The 20,353-nt window shown below is 38.2% G+C and overlaps 1 protein-coding gene across 4 annotated transcripts in view; it reads right to left on the bottom strand.

The window, feature by feature from the left end:
• Window positions 1-20,353, bottom strand: part of RGS12 (regulator of G protein signaling 12) — a 152,206-nt gene that overhangs the window by 90,025 nt on the left and 41,828 nt on the right. Inside the window, exon 1 of one of the 4 annotated variants that reach the window (XM_039540913.1) lies at window positions 8,681-8,809. The exons of 2 other annotated variants lie outside the window; for them this stretch is intronic. In XM_039540913.1, coding sequence (XP_039396847.1) covers window positions 8,681-8,746 — 66 coding nt within the window. In that variant the 5' untranslated portion in view covers window positions 8,747-8,809. Of the gene's footprint in view, window positions 1-2,393; window positions 2,479-8,680; window positions 8,810-20,353 lie in introns of those variants that run through there. One more of the 4 variants, XM_039540915.1, reaches the window with a different exon arrangement.

The following is a 20,353-nucleotide window of genomic DNA, read 5'->3' on the forward strand; positions in this document are numbered from 1 at the left end:
TGGTATTAATTATACTAATTATATTACCCTCCTTCAGTTCTTTATTGAATCCCATATCAGCTATCCAATTGTTTTGCCCATAATAATGTTTTTAGCAGAGGTTGGGATTTTCAAAAGAGCCTGAAATTCAACAGGAGTTGAGTGCCTAGCTTTCTTAGACACCTTTGAAAAATCTCAGAAAGGAGTCTAGAATGTTTTGTAAACACTAATATCATGCACTAGGCTACAATAAAACATGATGGGGTTCCAAGATGACAACAGTACAGTAGTCTTAACGGGATACACCATTTCTTTCCTCCTACATCTAGCCCTCTAAACTGAACCAATATTTGGGGTTCCAGATTGCAACAATATGGGGAAAATATCAGACACATGCACCCGCCTCCAACTCTCATCTTCTCATTTGTCTTTTGGCTTTGCCCCTTGAGTTCATCCATTTCAGCCTGGTGTTAACACAACTCAATGAGAGCAGACTCCTCTGTCCATGTCCCATAACTGAGACTAAGTGGAGGGTGTAAATTCCAGAAACTATTTAGCCTTCAGAACTTCTTTCTAGAAGCTATGTAGTTCAATTCTTTTTGAGGACTTCAGTGTGAAGTTACCAATACAATAGCAATCTTAATAAAAACAAGATTAGTAAAAGAAATTGAAATTAAAAAAAAAATGGTTTGTTAAAACAGACCCAGGTTTACATATCTCTCAAGCTAAACTACATAAGCTATTCATCTTCTATGTCCAGATAGGCAGCCTCTCTGGCTGTCCTCGCACCATCAAATCTTTGCTGTGTCCAGAGATCTCCCTCACTGATGTCGGGACTTGCTTATTAAGCCCATTCATTGGGATCAGTGTGCAAGTAAATATGTTTCCTCTGATCCAAGACAGCTATCTCCACTTTCCAAACTACTTTTCTCAAGATACCTATACATACACAATACGGTCGGGGACTAGCTTCATTCTCTAGGAGATGGACCACTGAGGATACAAAGACTCTTGCAATTAATAGCCACCTTTCAAACATTTAACTACCTAGCCCAGAGAATGCATTTCACACATGAGGTTGTCTGGTTGTATTTAGTTTTGATCAACCTCTTGATAAACTATCCCAAGCAGTTTTTCTTTTTGCCAAGATATATGAATTATGGCCAGTTGCCCACATCCTCCATCACACCATCAGAAGGATTACATTATGTATATTTTTTTTATCATTTTAAATTTATTAAATTGAGTGTTTTCAAAAGTTTACAGTTTTTATGTACTCCCATGACCCATCTGGGGATTTTACCCATAATTTGGGAAACCCTATTCTAAAATATATTTGACAATCAAAATTTAAAATATCTTTTATTATACTATATTTATAATAATTTATATATTTGTTAAATATATTTTAGAGCATTACTCTTGCATTTTCATTGTAATTAATCGTCTCAAATATGTTTTTGACCTAAACACCAGTAATCAATATTATTTCTACCTTTTTTTTTAAAAAAATGGTTGTTACTGATTTTCTGATGTAAGATTTTGTGAACAAGATCCTCACCACCAAGCCAGTTAAATAAGGCATGTTAGATAGCTTATTGCTTTCAGTTCTCTCTTATGAAAGGGGGAATTTATAATAGCTAATGGGAAAGACACTGTAAAAGTAAGAATTCACAGGGAAAAAATCAATTTAAACTACTGCACATTGTTACTCAATGGAGATTTAACTGAATATTTTTCCTACGGAATGTCCTTTAAAATTGTTTTCCTGTCACATACTTTATCTAAGCTACATAAAAACAAAATATGCATAGCAAATCTGGCAAAGAAGAATAAATCTTTTATTGCCACATTCAGAATTCCTCTAAGAGCTAGGTGTTCCTATTAAAACAACTTTTTTGCATAAACAAAAATAATTAAATAACATTTAAATCAAATGGCTAAAAACAAAATCCATTCTTAAAATGATTGTGATTAAAAACTATATACCTGCTTTCACAAATAAAATATTGTACTATTTATACTGAAGAAAAGATATCTGTAATACATACTGCACATACATTAAGTAGGTATATATTATGAACAGCTGAATTTGTAAATATTAGCCACAATTAAGTTTTTCAGTTAAATTTCAGGGTAAATCTGAATGTTAGAGCCTGACCATATAACCTCTATACACAATTTCCTTAACATAGGTAGCTATGATGGAAAAATAAAATATATTCCAATCATAGTTTGCTTTAAAGAAAATCACATATTATTCCAAAAGTTTCTGATCTAACATTGTTTTAATGTAGAAGAGACAAAAACTAAGCCAAAAAAATGCAATAACTCTGAAGCTGATTATAATACTCTCCTCTAATTTTCACTGCAACACTGCCTTGTGTTGGCTAAATATAATTCATATCACTTACCCGTTCTTCAAAAGAAACAGCAGTTATTTTTGCTAACAATACTCTTCCTAAATTCATCTTCCCTTAAGAGTGAAAAAAAAATTCCTTGACCCATAAGCTTCTCAAAGATTAAAATATACGATTCAGCCCTATTCTGTGCCTGTACATGCCAGTAAAGTTTAAAGGCATTTCGTATGAAGTTCTATTTTACTCCCTTTATGTTACCCATAGCAACAGACCACTGCAGGAAGCTGTGGTTCGTCAGGGATTCAGATTAGATCTCAATTATCTCTCTCAAAAATGCAAGATCAGTTCATATAAATCATGCTGTGATTTCATTTAACGTATATCCTATAACAAATCAGGAAAATAAAATGAAGTGTGGTTGCACGATAATCATTTATACAACAAACCAGCTTCTAATAACTTGGCTTTTAATAAAGCATTACTGTTACCCACCATTATAGTTGTAGAAACATTTCCATAATAAATCACTATTTTTCAGAGGTTTACACCGACAGACCAGTAGAAAGTAAACCACCTCAGACTGGCCTGTTACATTAAACTTTTAAGTGGTTAGCACTACAACTCACATGTAAAGATCTACATGACAAGGAAACTTTGCATACAGGGTTCAACTCGTGAGCAAACAATTTCAGAGCAAAATTCTGCTCTCAGATCATCGTAGGAGAGCTCTTGACTGATATTCTGCACTCCCTACTTACTGTACACACTACCCATGCTTCACTGATGTCAAAGACAGATATATGCATGTACTGTAGGAAGAGCAGAAGAAGAAATCCATCATGTGAATCTAAGAGCAGAGAAAGCCTAGTAATTTGTCTTTTATCAGTGTTTTTATTCAAGCGATGAAATCTGTCCACAGTAGCAAATTTCATGAAGTCTGCTGCCATTTACAAAAAAAAACCAAAAAAAACTTAATTGCTTTTATTTCTGCAACATTCATAATACAAATATATTGTTTTAAGCACCTCTAGAATTGCCTACTGCATCATTTCTAATGCATTCCCTCTGTGGACCTTAAAGCACTTCACAAACACGAATTCAGCCTTACAATACCCCTGTCAGGTTCGCAAGTATAGACCTCCTTTTACAGAGGGAGAAACTGAGGCACAAAGAAGTTTAGTGCCTTTATCCAAGATCACTTAGCAAGTTAGCATCCGAGGCATAAGATGACCTAGGTCTAGAACATGGGGGGAGGAGTAGTAACCGCTTGGCACTCTGTTTAATACAGCAGTTAGCTAACATTTATGTCCCTTACTGATTTCATTTAGAGTGAGATGAGAGAACAAAGTTTACTCCAAACACAAGATGACAGTAGAGGTAACAAGTCTTATTATGCAAGCATTCCTAAAACACAGACATAAGGTAAGTAACTGAACAATATACATTCTGTGAATTGAGACTGGTTTGGATTTTTCATCCTTTAAATTTTATCAGTGCAAGTGTCTAGTGCCTTTGAAGTAAATTCGAAGAAAGAAACTTAGTTACACATATTACATCCTCCATTATTTAGGGGTTTAGCGTGTCAATCAACTAAATGGTCTTGTCAGAACAATATTAATATTACCACATGTGACAATAATTAAGCATTAAAAACTAAAGTAAGTATCACCAGGAAAGGTTTTATGTTTAAACATTACATATTGCTTTTTCTGAACCACATTAAATTATTCTCAAAGAATTAACAACAGTTTATAAAATCACTAATATTTTTTAGATTTAGCATTAAGTGTCAAATTCTAGTTTTCTGTGCAAAGCCTGAACAGGTTTTTGCAAGGGGATCTCTATGGGGGCAGAAACCCTTAATGTCCGCAGCATCTGTAATGCTGCCTGTGCAGCAACTGTAGTCAATTCTGTAGTTGCAAGTGCACCGGCCAGGCCAATGCACATATTACCACACCGCTTCAGAAAGACCATCTCAGACTACTGCTCCATGGCATGTAAGGATTTCAGCACAATATCTTGTGTGGCCTGAACCACCCAGTGCATAGTAAAACAAAAGAGGTTCCCTTACATTTGACACAACATGATTCACTCCAAATAATTTTGGTTCTCTTCTGCAGTATCTATTTTATTTTACCATCCCACCACTACCATCACCTACTGCAACCCTCCCACACATTTTTTGTGCAGACTTTGTCCCAGAATACAAAACATTCCCTTTGCTGGGTACAAAATGGTAACCAATCTAGGTCTGGGAAACCTGATCTTGGTGTTAGCTCTCTCTCCTCTCCTTCTGAGTGCAGAGGCCCACACTGGGAAAAGGAATTTTTTCTGTCCTCTAAACTTCAAGTCTTTCTGCTGTAAAAATTTCATAATTATCTCTGTGATCTGTTATTTTCACAATTTATGTTCCTGGTTCACTACTCTGGTTGTTCTTCCTGACTTCTGTGAGAGTGCTCACCTTATGTAGAATTATTCTTTATGTTTAGTTCATGTAGTTTATTAAAAAATACGTTTCCATGAAAGTAACTGAGTCTGGGTCTTTCCTTCAAGACTATAAACTTGAAACACTTAAATTACCTATGATTCGGTATGATTGCAATCTGCTTTTCCTATGTCAAATAGTTTTTAAAAGCAGTACCTTGGAATGAATTTTTATACCCCGTTTATCATTTCATGAGTTTTCAGTTTTCCCCCCTTTTCTCATTGTTTGTGACTGCACAATTTTCAAGATTACTAACTTTTCCAAGGCCCACATACATGACTAAACATACGAATATTTCTGTTCAGTGCATTATAAATCTGTCAAAACACCTTTCCATTGGTTCCAAGAACACCACCTTGGGAGTGAGGGTTTGTTGGAGAACCTACAAAGTATTCCAGGGCCAAGTTTGTTCTGGGAATTGTATCCCTGAGAATCAGCACCTTTTTCTCCACTTATCCAAATTGAGTGCTTCCCAGAGAAAGTGAGATGACTGCTCAGTTTGGACTTTTTCCATCAGATACTGTACTGAGATGGTGAAGTGAGTTTGAATAGAGCATGAGGCGTGGCAGAGAAAAAGATCTAAAGACCATGATGGCACTGGATGAGATCCAGCTCTTGTTCTGTAGTGATTTTTGATAGCCTTATCGTATTGCTCTTAATTTTGCACCCAACACTGCTTAATTTTCCGATTTATGCTAAGCTCCGCCAACACTGAGACACTGTTCAACAAACTAGGTCATGGTGTTCAGTTTGGACTTCATTACACCAGGTCTTTAGAAGAGCCCTGATCTCTATACTGGGCAAGCTGATACCATGACACTAGAACAGCTGGACTGCAGGAAGGCATGACTTCAAATCACAAAATAGTGAGTAGCTTGTACACCATACTTACATGGATGCTCGGGACAAGGTGCATGATATTGCTACCTGAGATGAGGATAGGGCATCATAACCAAGTCAGAGACTTCCTGGAGAACGTTCCTGTGGAAGCCCTTCAGAGGGAGCACAAATTAAGAGGATTCTTGTCCACAATGTTCACTGAATGGTGAGTCAGGAGTACCCCAGAAAGTATCCTGCTCTGGAAAGACCAATTGAACTAGTGCAGCTGTAATACACATGCTTCCTATCCACATAAGCACCAGAATAATTTGAAATAAACACACACAGCTGGAGCATTTGCAAGACTTGCTTGTAGCTGGTGTACTCACAATAAAACACTAGCATTAGGAACACTGTGTGTGGGCAGTGTTTTATAAGGATTCCAGGCACTTGTACTTGGTGCAGGAAACCTAAATTCTATAGTGTAGACAGACAGAGTCACTGATTTTTATTTCACTGAAATGAACTTGCATTCCATGTGCACATTTTTTTCCAACTAGCAGTTCCATTAGCTCACAAAGAAAGCCTGTTAATGATGGTGGCTGCGAATAAGCCCTTTTAAAAATTAATTTCCCTCTAATTTTTTCCAGAGTATCTCAACAGCTGCTGTATTCAAAATGTTAGATTATTTTGAAACTATGTTTGTATTTATAAACCAGCCAGATCAAAAATCAGATAGCCCAAATTTGGAAGGGGCTAGTCTCTATAATACTCCAGCATATTAATTTACAGAAGCTATGAAAAATGTTAAAATCTTGACATAGGCGCTCTAAAATGACCAATTCAGATGTATCAATGGAGGCATTTGTAAGTCCACTTTCACCTGCTTTGAAACTAAAAAGGGGCTGAGGAGCATAAAACCCAGAATTAGTCTCTTTTTCTCTCCCCATCCTGGAAGAAGATATTTTTTTCTTTTGTCTAAATGGTTGCAGGAAGAGAAGCCTGAGAGAAAGGCAGAAGTGACAGGGAATCAAGATTAGTTTTGGCTGAACAAAAAATGAACATCAGTGAGCAAAAAGAAGGAAGAAAGCAAAAAAGCTGCTAAGCAACTAGGAAAAGGGAAAGCTCTTGTAACTTAGGAGCAGGTAGAAAACACTGTTTGACTAAAAGATCTTAATGCTCATTCACCTTATATCACTCTTTTCTCATTCTTCACTACAGGACAAAGAAAATAACCATTTGCATGAAAAAAGGAGCAAGAGAATTTTGTTAGGAACATCCCAAATGTCCTTGGTTATTGAAATAAAAAAATAAGATAGATGGAAGAAACACATACAATAATATAAAAATAAAGTTACTTGGAAAACTTTTGAAAATCATTTTTATTAGCTGTCAACTAGTACTTTTTGGCAAGTGTTTGCCTGCTCCTAAGCAGTAAAAAGAGAACATACATTCCACTAGTAGAAAAGGGAAAAGGAGACTCCCATCCAATGCATTTTAGTTTAACTACATCAGCAGAAGGCAAAATTCCTATTTATTCCTAGAATATATACTAGCGTAATACTCCTTTTGAATTTACACTTTACATAAACAATTCAAAGACTAGACAACTGCAAAACTTGTTAAACACTAAGTTTTTAAATGTAACTCATTTAGCAAAATGAAGAAGCCTAATTCAAATTGTTGTTGAGTGCCCTCTTCTGTCAACAAAAAATGCAAGTTTTACCAAGACTTTTTTGTGCACGTTTTCAAAGTTTAGATCTAAACAGACATTTGCTAAACAGAGAGCTAGTTTGAAAACATATTTTGTCCTCAAAGCCATATTTTAAATGCTTAAAACAAATCTTTTGACCCCTTTAATTATAAATTGACAACTGAAATTAGCCTTTTTCATAATTCAAAAACATATTGTTGCTCTGTAAATACAACAGTTTTTTGCAAAGTGCTCATCAACGTATAAAGTTTAAGCCATCTGAATTTCCTCAACAGATAAGATTGTTTTAAAAACAAAAACAAAAAAACCCAGGAGTGAATGTTAATTGCATGTCCAGAATGAAAAACAATTTCATACGTGAATTACAGTCGAATAGTAAAATTAAATTACACATAAGGAGGATATGATTAAGTGACAGACCACCCACACATATTAAGCCTCTTAGAGCTTCCTCCTACCCCCAAACTGAGTTTCAGAGATTCAGATTATTGCAGCCCCTGCATTAAATGACTGCTTATTAGTAATGTAACTAGTGTACTCACTTCTCTTTTTAAATCTAACACTTCTAAAATACACATTTCCCTTTTCATTTAAAAAAACAGAGACTTTTCTTTAATCCTAAAATGAATCAGCAAAAAGAAACTAGTTTGAGACTTTAAAAAAACAAAGCCTAGTAATATATATTGCCATTATCTTCAAAATTTGTGTGTTCTGACTAGCAAGAGATTAAGAAAAGAGAAAACAAAATGAAGCTCCAAAAAGTCTCTGAAGTTATATATTCTATAAATACTGTATATAGTATTAAGTTTTTATCTGGTAATTAATAATAAGCCATCTGTAATCTGAATTGCTGGCTGAATATCCAAACCACAGAAAATCATCTAAACTATACACCTTGGAAACAACTGTGAAAATTAACAGATACCTTTCTAAGTTTAAAAAGGAACCCTTACATCATGGATACAAGAGCATTACAGTTTGAAGAAAATTAAGTAACTGCCAATAAGACAAAAAAGGAATAAAAACAAAACCCACTAGAGAAACATCTTTACATCTCGTGTACAGTTCCCACACATGTAAAACTTAATGTTACTCAACCTATATTTGAAAATACATCTATATAAACTGTGTATTGATTAAATTGTCATTAGAGCTCATACAGAAAGTCAACTCATAAGTACTTACAAACTTTGTCTTGTTAAAAGTCTAACTTCTTAGAAATACTTTGTATTGCATTAACAAAATTCCTTAGCTTTGAAAACTATCCTTTAATGCATATTCCTGCTTTCTGCTCATTTTAGATAAACAAAACTTTATACTTACAGACACTTGACTAACAGTAAAAGCTTTCTCCATGTATAAATAGTGCCTGAGTAATGTTTCTCTCATTGTTAGGAAACAGTCCCCTTAACTTTACTGTTAAGCTCTTTCTGAAGTTGAACACATATTTACTTCTTGAGAGGCCAGTAAAATAAATGAAGCTCTTCAACCTATTGTCCTTAATACCGCCTCTCTCATTCTCCTCCTCCTCAGTGCATTCCCCGCCCTGACTCAGTACTGGTTCTGTATATGCCTGTCTAAAGAACAAACTGCCTGTGCTCAAGCTTTTAAAATGTTGTTTAGGCAAGTTATACATAATAATAAAGTTTCTGTCAAGATAAGATGCCACTGGAGAAGTTTCTACTGCAAAATGCATTTAATGAAGGCCTAAGAGACTCAGTTTTAATGTGTATGTCCAAACTTGTTTAGGTATTGAGTCAAATATTTTCACTTCCAAATTAAACATTTTGTTTTTTAATAAATTCCTCTTAAATGAACATTATATGAATGAAACAGGTCATCCAACTTGTATTTTAAATATTTTGTTTCAGATACAAATTAACATTAAATTTAAAAGGACACTTAAAATTGATATAACTAAACTTAGAGCAACTTTCTTTCTGTTTCTGGGCATGCAGCTGCATGTTTCTTCATGATCGCAATCATGTGTGCATATTATGCCATTTACTTCATCTTGCTTTTCTGCTCTCTGTCCTTCTGAGTAAGGAAGGTATTGAAATTTACAAGAATCCTGTTCCAGGTGAAATAGTATTCTTGTAAATTTCAATACCACACCTGCTCATCAGAATGTAGAAGACAAGCAGGGCAGAGATACATGTGTAATATCATAAAGGAACCCAAACATGGTTTGCACAGCTAAGAAACTAGGATTTCATCTCTTTTTCAGCCTTTGGTTTGGAGACACACACTAGAGAATGGGGTGGTGTTTTTTTCTTTATCAAGAGAACAGATGAAATGTATTTGGTGATCTCAGATTAACTTCTAACTAACAGGTGTCCATATGGTAGAAACCTGAGGTGGTATCTTTCTGGTAATCCCACTTGACTAACTAGCTAGCAAATGGATTGTAGAGACTGAATAGCACCAGCTTTTAGCAGAATCCCCATCTAGTGAAATGTGAAGCAGAGTATCAGAGCAGTGTGAGGGAAGCTTGCACTGCTGTTGCCAGTGCTGTACCTATTCTCTGAATAAACAGAAGAATTGCATCTCTAGAGATGGCAATCCACCACATTTAATAAGCTCTTAATTCACTAAAACATGCACCAAACCTCTACCAGTCTGCCTCAGCAACATCATGTGGGGCAGAAGCTCAATCACCCACCTACAGGGTGGCCAATCAAAAGCCATGAGAAAAAGACACATCAGCCAGAAGCAGAAACAGTAGAATGGGAAGGGAAGGGGAACAGGAACACTAGGCTAGCAAGTGACTTCTTCCCCCATCCCTGGACCTGAACCAGGGCCGGCTCTGGCTTTTTTGCTGCCCCAAGCAAAAAAAAAAAGGGGGGGGGGCCACCGGAGCAGCAAAGCGGCTAGAAGCAGCTGGAGCGGCAAAGCACGAAGGGGGGGAACACGGCGTGGCTGGAAGCGGCAAAGCGGGGGGGAGGCGAACACGGCACGGCTAGAGCAGCAAAGGGCGGGGAACACGGAGCGGCTGGAGTGGCAAAGCGGGGGGGGACGGGGGACGGGAGGAGAAACAACAGTGCGGCCGGCAAAGCAGGGGAAAAACAAAACAAAAAGGGGACTCCCTGTGCTGCAGAGTGCGCGCCTGGTCTAATGGGGGGAGGAAGAGAAGGGGGGGGCGAGAGAGAAGGGGGACGGCCAGCGCTTCAATGGGGCGCTCGCCAGGCGGCCCCAACTGCCGCGCCACCTGCCGGGAGGGCTCCGCTCCGGTCGGCGAGGAGGGAAGGATGCGTGCTGCCCTGCCGAGGTTGCTGCAGGGTGCTCCCCTCCTCTGCGCTGCTGCCCCCTACAGGACAGCTGGAGCAGTGAACAAAAAAAACACAAAAAAAACTGGCCGTGCCGCCCTACGTTTGGGCGGAATGCCGCCCAGTAGAATCTGCCACCCCAAGCACGAGCTTGCTCAGCTGGTGCCTGGAGCCAGGCCTGACCTGAACTGCATTGATGATTCACTGACCAAAAACACTTCATTGACACAGCGTTAAGGTTGCCTGGTGATATCCTGTCCTCTTCCAAAATGCTGATTTCAGAAATACTCAAACTTTTGAAAACCAGGAAATACAGAATTAAGATTCATGCATATGCAATGCAACCTTAACTCTGACCCACTGGAGCTGGCAATAGCGACTGGGAATTATCTGCCTGCACCCCAGGTACATTCACTGTGTTAGGCTGAGCAGTATTAAATGGTAGAAGGATTATCTAGAGTAGGTTAGCAGAGATGTGCAAAGGATAAGAGGCAATCGGGAGGAGGGGGGGGTCATGCCCTTCTAATGGGGGCGGTGGTGCATCCGTTTCCCGGACACTTGAGAGACCCAGTATGCCTCATTTCAGCACTGCCTTCAGTAGGTTGTGTTAGTAGCAGGGCACAGGTGTCTTCATGCTATGGGGATTGTCAACAGTTAGCTGGGAAATGAGTGTGGACTGTCGATTTTATGATGGGAAAGGGAAAGTATAGTTTTCGATAGCATCATGTGCATAAAGGTGAAAGGGTTGGAAGATTTAGAAGATATGTTCTTTTAGTGAGGTAAGCTAAATTGCAGCAGATGTAAGGAGCTCTTATTCAGTACAATGCAAAGGCAAAGTACAAGTATGTGTGTTATGGGCATATTGGAGCATCACTCAAAGAGGGCTGAGTTAAGTGTGTGTGGGCATGTACCTTAACTCTGTATTTCCTGGTTTTCAGAAGTTTGAGTTTTGCTGAATTCAACATTCTGGAAGGGACAGGATATCACCAGACAACTTTAACTCTGCGCTAATTAATCAATTAATGTCCTAGATGGGTGCCATTGGTGTTTTTAAACTGACAGAGAAATGTTGTTGGTGTGCATTAGTGGTCATTTAGGCAGTTTCAATTATCATGTAGGTTTGCAGTGATGCCCAGCTCCTCAGTAGGTAGTGACTCTTGACAGTATTAACACCATGGGGGCCAGGAGCTTGCTTTTACCCAACTGCACTGCAGAACAAATCTCAATTAACAACTAGTTTGAGGGGGCGGAGGGGCGTAAATTGGTTTAGAGATGACTCTGTGGAAAAGGTTGATAGTCTCAATATAATAGTGATAAGTAAAGGCAAAGGGACTGGAGAGTAACAGATAAAGGTCAATTAAAAATTGAGTGAGGTTAGAAGGAAATAATGAGAAAAGAGGTGATGATTAAAAAGGAAAAAACATAAGACGAGCAGTAGTTCAAAACAAAAAAAAGAGCAATAAGTAAATTAAAATCAGACAAGAGTTAAGATTTAAATAGAAAAAAATGAGAAATCATGAAATAAAAATAATTAACATGGCAAACAGGCAAGGAGTAATATAAAAATGGAAGAGCAAAAGTAAAGTACAAAAAAAATCTTGCTTCTATCTTCCACTACTTTTATATCTTTAATGTTGTTTATTTTGGGCCCAATCTTGCAAATGCTCACTACAGGGCATTGAACTTACTACTGTGAGTAGCCACTGAGACTACTTGTGGAAATATGCATTTTCAAGACTGGGCCTTTTTGAATGTAACAGTCTTAAGTGTATGAAGCAGCTTGCACACTTTTTGAGATTATATAAATAATAAATGTTTGCATCAAATGCAGAATGGTATTTTTAAGGTAGGTAAAATTTGATGCCCATCAACTCTGTGTCTCTTTAATCTATGATTGAAAATTACAAAATATTTGATGTATCAAAACAAACTTATTTAGTGAATATTAGAGAATACTGGTTAGCGATAACAGCTCTAACTCAGGAAATCACTTAAGCATGTCCTTAAGTCATTCCTGTACAGTAAAGCACTTAAGCATGTACTAAAATCCAATGGACTTAAATAGGCTTTAAACCTATGCTTGGGTGTTTTCATGAATAGAGATGCTTTCCAGACTGGGCTTACAGGAAAAACCAGGAGTTACAGTTCTGTCAGAAGCAACAAGAGTCCTGTGGCACCTTATAGACTAACAGATGTATTGGAGCATTAGCTTTTGTGGGTGAATACCCACTTCGTCAGACGCATGACATTTCTGACATAAACCTAGTTCCTGAAGATTTATCAGTTGTTATTAAATGAAATTATCAGGAGACAGTCTTTTTTAAATTTTGGTTTTAGAAATTATTTATGATCAGTTCAATCATTTTTATTTAGAAATTGGAAAAATACACTCATTATTTAGCATATTGGATTTTTGAAACATTTTGTAGACTATAAGCTGCTTAACGTTCTAACATGAAATTTTGCAAGGAATTACTTCCTCAAAGGGACAGTTTGCTTCTAAACACATGCATCCTGGAGAGGAAAACATGGCTGTGCAGATGGTGTTGATGGGAGGGCTTTGGCCTCCTTGACCCTGGGATGCTGTTCTGGGAAGGAGGTGACATGATGTTAGGAGTCCACTATAGACCACCAAATCATGACAGTCTTCAAATACATTATCAAGAGGACGGTGATCAATTGTTCTCTGTATCCAATGAAGGTAGGACAAGAAGTAATCGGCTTCATCTGCAGTAATGGAGACTTAAGTTAGAAAGTTTTTTCTACTGTCTAACTGCACGGATAGTTAAGCACTGGAATAAGCTTCCAAGGGAGGCTGTGGAATTCCCATAATTGGAGGCTTTTAAAAACAAGTTAGACAACAATATCTGTCAGGGATAGTCTAGGTACACTTGATCCTTCCTCAGTATCCAGCCCACCAGGCCAGCGAGTAGGTACGACTTTAAAGGGCTACTTTTCTTTGGTGCTTGCAAGGGATGGAGGATAGGTTTTTACCAACCCAACATCGGGCGGGGGGGGCGGGTTGGGCCGCTGCGTGTTCAGTGAACTCTGGTCTGTTTAGGCGCCTCCAGGCAGGCACTTTCTTCCGGGACCACAAATAACGGTTGGGGGGATGTGCAGATGCCAGTGATCCTCGGGACCCGACCGCCCCCGCCAATGCCCTGGCTCATGAAGAAAGCCCTATACAGGCGACACCTGAAAAGAAACTCTTCAACTACCCGGCTGAGCAAGTGCAGAATGGTGAGACCAGGCCTCAGTGTGGGGGGCTGGAGTAGATGACCTCTCAAGTTCCCTTCCAGCCCTACATTTCTATGAAACATATCCTTTTATGTACATTTTTATCCTCACTCCAGGAAGCCTTTACATGTTTCATTATACGATGACTTCCCAAGAAGGGATACTAAAAGGAACACATTTAGGCTTGGTTCAAGAATGTGGATTGGAGACAATGCATTGAGAGGCCTCCAAAACAGCCTTATAGCGATCAATCCTAAACTAAAGAGGGAAGCAATTTTTTGTGACAATTTGTAATGGAGGCAGGAGGGAAGGAGAGAAAAAACAAAGCAAATAACGTAGACATGGATCTTGACCTACAAGATTAGTCTTTAACTAATTTTACTTAAGTTGATTGTGTAGCACCAATTGAAGAGTAACACCAACAGACCCCGGTCGTCAGTGGGTGGGATTGAATTTGGGAGCTCTAGAGCTTAGTGCATGAGCCGCTACTGCATGAGCTAACAGCAGTTTTACAAGGATGGCTTTTTATAAGCATGACTTTTAGCTCATGCAGTAGAGGCTCATGCACTAAACTCCAGAAGTCCCAGGTTTGATCCCGCCCACCGATGATCGGGGTATGTTGGTGTTACAGAAGCACCACCCACTGAGTTCACATTAACCACAATCAGTCAGTTTAAAATTTTGCCCTGCATCTATACTGTGTCTGCCTTACAGGATCTGAGATTCAGGCTGTAGTCTGTCACAGATGTAATTTTTGATGTCAGAGATGACAGCTGCCTTAGTTCACTAGCTAGAGTCTCGTCTTCATCCTATGCCAAGCTCCCTTCAGCCACTGCACATGCTTCTCTCCAGTAAACTACTGGTCACATTTCACTCCCTCTACACTATTCTAAACTAGCAATCCATCTCTAGACTGCCAGCTGCAAGTTGCCATTTGATGAGCCACTAATTTTATCTAGCTGCTTAAAAAACCAAATCCCGACAACCCACATGAGTACTCCCACTGACTATTTTTCACGCCTTATAAAACCGCTAGGCCAACCAAGTGATGTCAGAGTGAGATGGATTCTATTTTGGCTTCAACAAAATTAAGTATATTTCAAAATCTTTACTGTCAAATATGCATTGCCAAAGAAGAACACAGCTCAACTCTCAAATTCCATGCTGAGTTTTCAAACCTATTAGAAGAAAAATATTTTTATATTTTTGTAAATTGGGTAGAGTTGTTCCAGAAGTCATTGAAAAAACAATAAATAGAGACCCTCGTGCCACTTTTTTCACTGTCACTTTTCAAGAAGAAAAAAAAACTATTTACATCAGTCATTTTAATGTGTAAAGGCATGGTATAATTTTTTTATTGACAATATCTTAGGTTAATTTACATAATGTACTGAGGGCTTCATCATTCATAAGGAGGGCTATGAGCTTATACTCATGCCTATAAAACTGTATATTCTTTACCAGTGCTAAAGTCCAATTTAGTAACTCAATCCATAATTAAAAGCAGAAACTTATTTTAAGTTACACAACCATAAAATATTTTTATACAGTATTTTTCATAAAAAGCGCCAAAACATTTATCAGATTAACTCTATAAAGTCTTAGGGTGAAAACCTAGCTTCCAAGTCAATGGGAGTTTTGCTACTGACTTTGATAGGGACAGGATTTCACTCTGCATGTACAAGTCTAATACAAGTAGAAAGGGGAACGTGATGCAGGAAAGCAGATTACAGTAAAAGGGGCATACATAGATGACTAATGTACTATTACAAAAGAAATCTATTATATGCTGAAGAAATTCTTAGTAGTACTTTTTAATGTGCCTAAATTTTTCTTTAGATTATACTGCTCGCTCTGTGTTAGTGTTTTGTCTTTTGTCTTAACAAGCTAGATATGGCAACTAGTTTGAAGAAAGCATATTTAGAGGAAACTTTTTATAGGGCTGTCAAGCAGTTAAAAATTAATCGTGATTAATCACACTGTTAAACAATAATAGATATGGTGACCAGACGTCCCGATATTTCGCGGTTTCCTTTTTTTTTTTTTTTTTACTCTGCCAGCAGCACTTGACGCTTTTTTTTCCAGTGTCCCCCGCCATGTGTCCCAATATTTTCTTCCTTTCATCTGGTCACCCTGATCATAGAATACCATTTATTTAAATATTCTGGATGTTTTCTACATTTTCAAATATATTGACTTCAATTACAACACAGAATACAAAGTGTACAGTGCTCACTTTATATTTATTATTACGAATATTTGCACTGTAAAAAAATAGTATTTTTCAGTTCACCTCATACAAGTACTTTAATGCAATTTCTTGCCATGAAAGTTTAACTTACAAATGTAGAATTATGTACAATAAACTGCATTCAAAAATAAAACAAACAATGTAAAACTTTAGAGCCTACAGGTCCACTCTGTCCTACTTCTTGTTCAGCCAATCGCTAACACAAACAAGTTTGTTTACATTTGCAGGAGATAATGCTGCCCACTTCTTGTTTACAATGTCACCTGAAAGTAAGAATAGGCATTTGCATGGCATTGTTGTAGCCGGCATCGTAACATATTTACATGCTAGATGCGCTAAAGATTTGTATGTCCCTTCATGCTTCAATCACCATTCCAGAGGACATGCATCTATACTGATGATGGAGTCTGCTTGATAACAATCCAAAGCAGTGCAGTCTGATGCATGTTCACTTTCATCATCTGAGTCAGATGCCACCAGCAAAAGGCTGGTGGTTTTTTGGGGTTCTGTAGTTTCCACATCGGAGTGTTGCTCTTTTAAGACTTCTGAAAGCATGCTCCACACCTCATCCATCAGATTTTAGAAGGCACTTCAGATTCTTAAACCTTGGGTCAAGTGCTATAGCTATCTTTAGAAATCTCACATTGGTACCTTTGCGTTTTGTCAAATTTGCAGTGAAAGTATTCTTAAAACAAACAACATGTGCTGGGTCATCATCAGAGACTGCTATAACATGAAATAAATGGCAGAATGTGAGTAAAACAGAGCAGGGGACAAACTATTCTCCCCCAAGGAGTTCAGTAAAAAATGTAATTAACATTTTTTTTTTAACGCTCATCATCAGTATGGAAGCATGTTCTCTGGAATGGTGGCCGAAGCGTGAAGGGGCATACAAATCTTTTGCATATCTGGCATGTGAATACCTGGCAATACCAGCTACAAAAGTGCCATGCAAATAAGTGTTCTCACTTTCCTGTGACACTGTAAATAAGAAGTCGGCAACATTATCTCCAGTAAATGTAAACAAACTTGTTTGTCTTAGCGATTTGGCTGAACAAGAGGTAGGACTAAGTGGACTTGTAGGCTCTCAAGTTTTACGTTGTTTTGTTTTTGAGTGCAGTTATGGAACCAAAAAAAAATAAATCTACATTTGTAAGTTGCACTTTCACAATAAAGAGATTTCACTGCAGTACTTGTATGAGATGAATTGAAAATTATTTCTTTTGTTTATATTTTTATTACAACTATTTGCAGTGTAAAAATGATAAAGTGAGCACTATACATTTTGTATTCTGTTGTAAATTGAAATCAATATATTTTAAAATGTAGAAAAACATCCAAAAATATTTAATAAATTTCAATTGGTACTCTATTTGCTTAACAGTACGATTAAAACTGAGATTATTTTTTTAATCATGATTCATTTTTTGAGTTAATCGTGTGAGTTAACTGCGATTAATCAACAGCCCTACTTTTTTATTAATTTCCTTAATTTGTGTATCTGATGAGTGCATTAGTTGGCTTCTCAAATGTATATTATTGCGCTGCTTACACTAGTCTCTTCGCCATGTGTTCAGCTTTTGTTCCAAAGCAACTGACGTTTTGAATCTTTTCTGTATTTTAAAATTTTTCTTCTTGATGGTGAACATATAGTTTGTTATATCTTCTATTTGGAAAGACAATTTTTAGTTGTGATATCAATCAAAGAGAAATGTCCTTTTCTTCAGGATCTCAGCTTTGGTCATTTGTTTCCTGTGGAAAATGGCTCAATCTTACAAACTGTGAGCCCATTCCTGCAAGATGAGGTTTGCCAGTTGAGGGTGCACATCACCTTGCAAGGGGTGACCATTTGAGTTTAAGATATTTAAAGTGTAAAGAACACTAATTTTAAGGTTACTTTCACTAAACTTGGGAGAGGCAGTTGAGGAAAAGGCGGGTAGGATCTGGTTGACTGACTGGGGCGTCACTCTCGGGCGCTCCCTCAAACGATTGCTTCTGGCCCCCTGGGTGTTTGCCGGCCTCAGGGTGGGCTGGTGAGTGGGAGGAAGAAGGGCGACGACAATTAAAACTAGCATCTCTTCTCATTGTAGACCCCTGAAAGGGTTGACAGGGTCTTGGCGGTGACTGGAAAAAAGTCCTGGCTGATTGCGGCGTGTGTATGCCCAACGAGCAAAAGGGTAGCCCTAGTGTCCTTCAACCCGTGCAGCCTGACAATTGTTTGATCCGAGAACAGACCGACTCCATCAAAGGGGAGGTCCTGGATCGAGGCCTGCATCTCCTGGAAGAGGCCTGCTGTTTGGACCCAGGAGCTGCATGACCACCGCAGATGCGACCACTCTTGCCGCCGAGTCCGCCGAGTCCCATGCCATCTGCAGGGAACATCTGGCCACCACAGTACCCTCCTCCACCAGGGTGCCAAACTCTTGGGCCAGACCTTGAGGGAGGGATTCCTGGAATTTTTTAAGGCCATCCAAGAGATTAAAATTGTACCGCTTGATGGTTTGCCACCCGAAATTGCAGGCTGGTGGTTGAACAAATTTTTCTCCCAAATAAATAGAGTTTTTTGGACTCTGTTTTTGGGAAGTGGGGACCCGCTTGTCTTTCTTGTTGGCCACAGACACAACCAACAAGCCCGGGGGCAGGTGGGTATAAGGGTATTCAAAATCTTTGGTCAGCACAAAGTACTTTTTTCTCAGCCCGTTTCAAAGTGGGACGGATAGAGGAGGAGGTCTGCCACGAGGCCTTGGCTATTTTGAGGACCCCCTCTTGTACAGGCAGACACAACCAGCCCCCTCTCTTGTTATCCCATGAAAATCAAATTTCTAGGTGTCTTTTTGTGAAGACCTGTCTGCTAAGATATTGCTAGCAATTACTATACATAATGCTTGGACAGAATTTGTCTCTGATTTTTAAGGAGATAATGGACTATATTCTGCCTTTTGTGAATGACTGCAACTCCCAAGATCCAGAATTATCAAAAACGTTTGGACTACAGCCATATGTTTGGTACTCTAGACATCATTTGCTGTAACACTACATAGTCTTGGAATTATTATGCATTTACTTGGTTCCCTCCCTTTCTCTTTTTCCCCTCTCTGCAAGTTATAGTAAACTTGTTCAAAATATCTGCCAGTAAAAATATCATCTAAGGAATAAATTCTACAAGTCAAAGTGAGAATATAAAAATTTACCACTTCTGTCAATGCATAAACTGGTTTCTGCAAGTAAGCAGGCACCTGTGATATTACATAGTTCTGACCTCATAAGAATATTGTTTATTCATGTTTAAATCTCTGAATGACTTTTTTTTTGAAAGCAAGAGGCAGAATATTTTCAAATTAGTTATAACAGTATATACATACAATATTTTACATTTAAATAGCTCCTTTAACAACAGAGAATCAAAAAGGAATCACAGGACCACATTTGGGGAAGGAAACCAGGCAGACAATTGGTACATAGCACCAGTGCATAATGGCCTGAGAGAGGAAATATTACCCAAACACATTGGAACAAACTCATACTCTTACAAAATGGGCTAACAAAAACTCAGTTGATTAAATTGACTGAGCTACATTCAAAATACCCATGTACAAGAAACTACATGGAATACAATTTATCCTGCTCATCAGTACTGAAGACTGTATTCTTTTCTACTAAAGTAGAACAGATGGCTGTTTGGTGATTATAATACTGAATTATAGTGCTGCAGTAATGCTATTACATTTAGAACTAGACACTTCCATTCGTTCACTTACGATGTTTTTCAAATTACTGCCCAGGCTAATATTTCTCACACTAGGTCTCCACACAGATTATTTTGCTTTGATGTTTAAAGGACAGCTCACCATTTTAAACTTCTGAGTATATAGTTTAAAAAAAAATCACATTATTTTAAAACTTCAGACAGGAATATAGACATTGTTCTCAATAAGGAATATTTGCTTTTTTCTTGCTTCAAAATATTTGAGAATAACACATATTTGGGAAGAGAGAAATAAAGTAATGAATAATTGGACTATAGGGTCGCACAGTTCATTACTTCTGTAGACTGAGCACTCATTGAATCAACACACCATTGCATCCCTCCATTTTCTGATTCCCCCTTTTTCTCACTCCATGCTCCATTTGCCTGCCCACAACTGCCCACCTATGCCTGGGGCTTCATGTGCCCCAATTCCTCCTCCTTCCCCCACCCATGCTGGAGAACCATGTGCTCCCCCAATCTCCTTGCCCCCAAAC

Source organism: Mauremys reevesii, linkage group 5, assembly GCF_016161935.1.
Source record: "Mauremys reevesii isolate NIE-2019 linkage group 5, ASM1616193v1, whole genome shotgun sequence".
NCBI lineage: Eukaryota > Metazoa > Chordata > Testudines > Geoemydidae > Mauremys > Mauremys reevesii.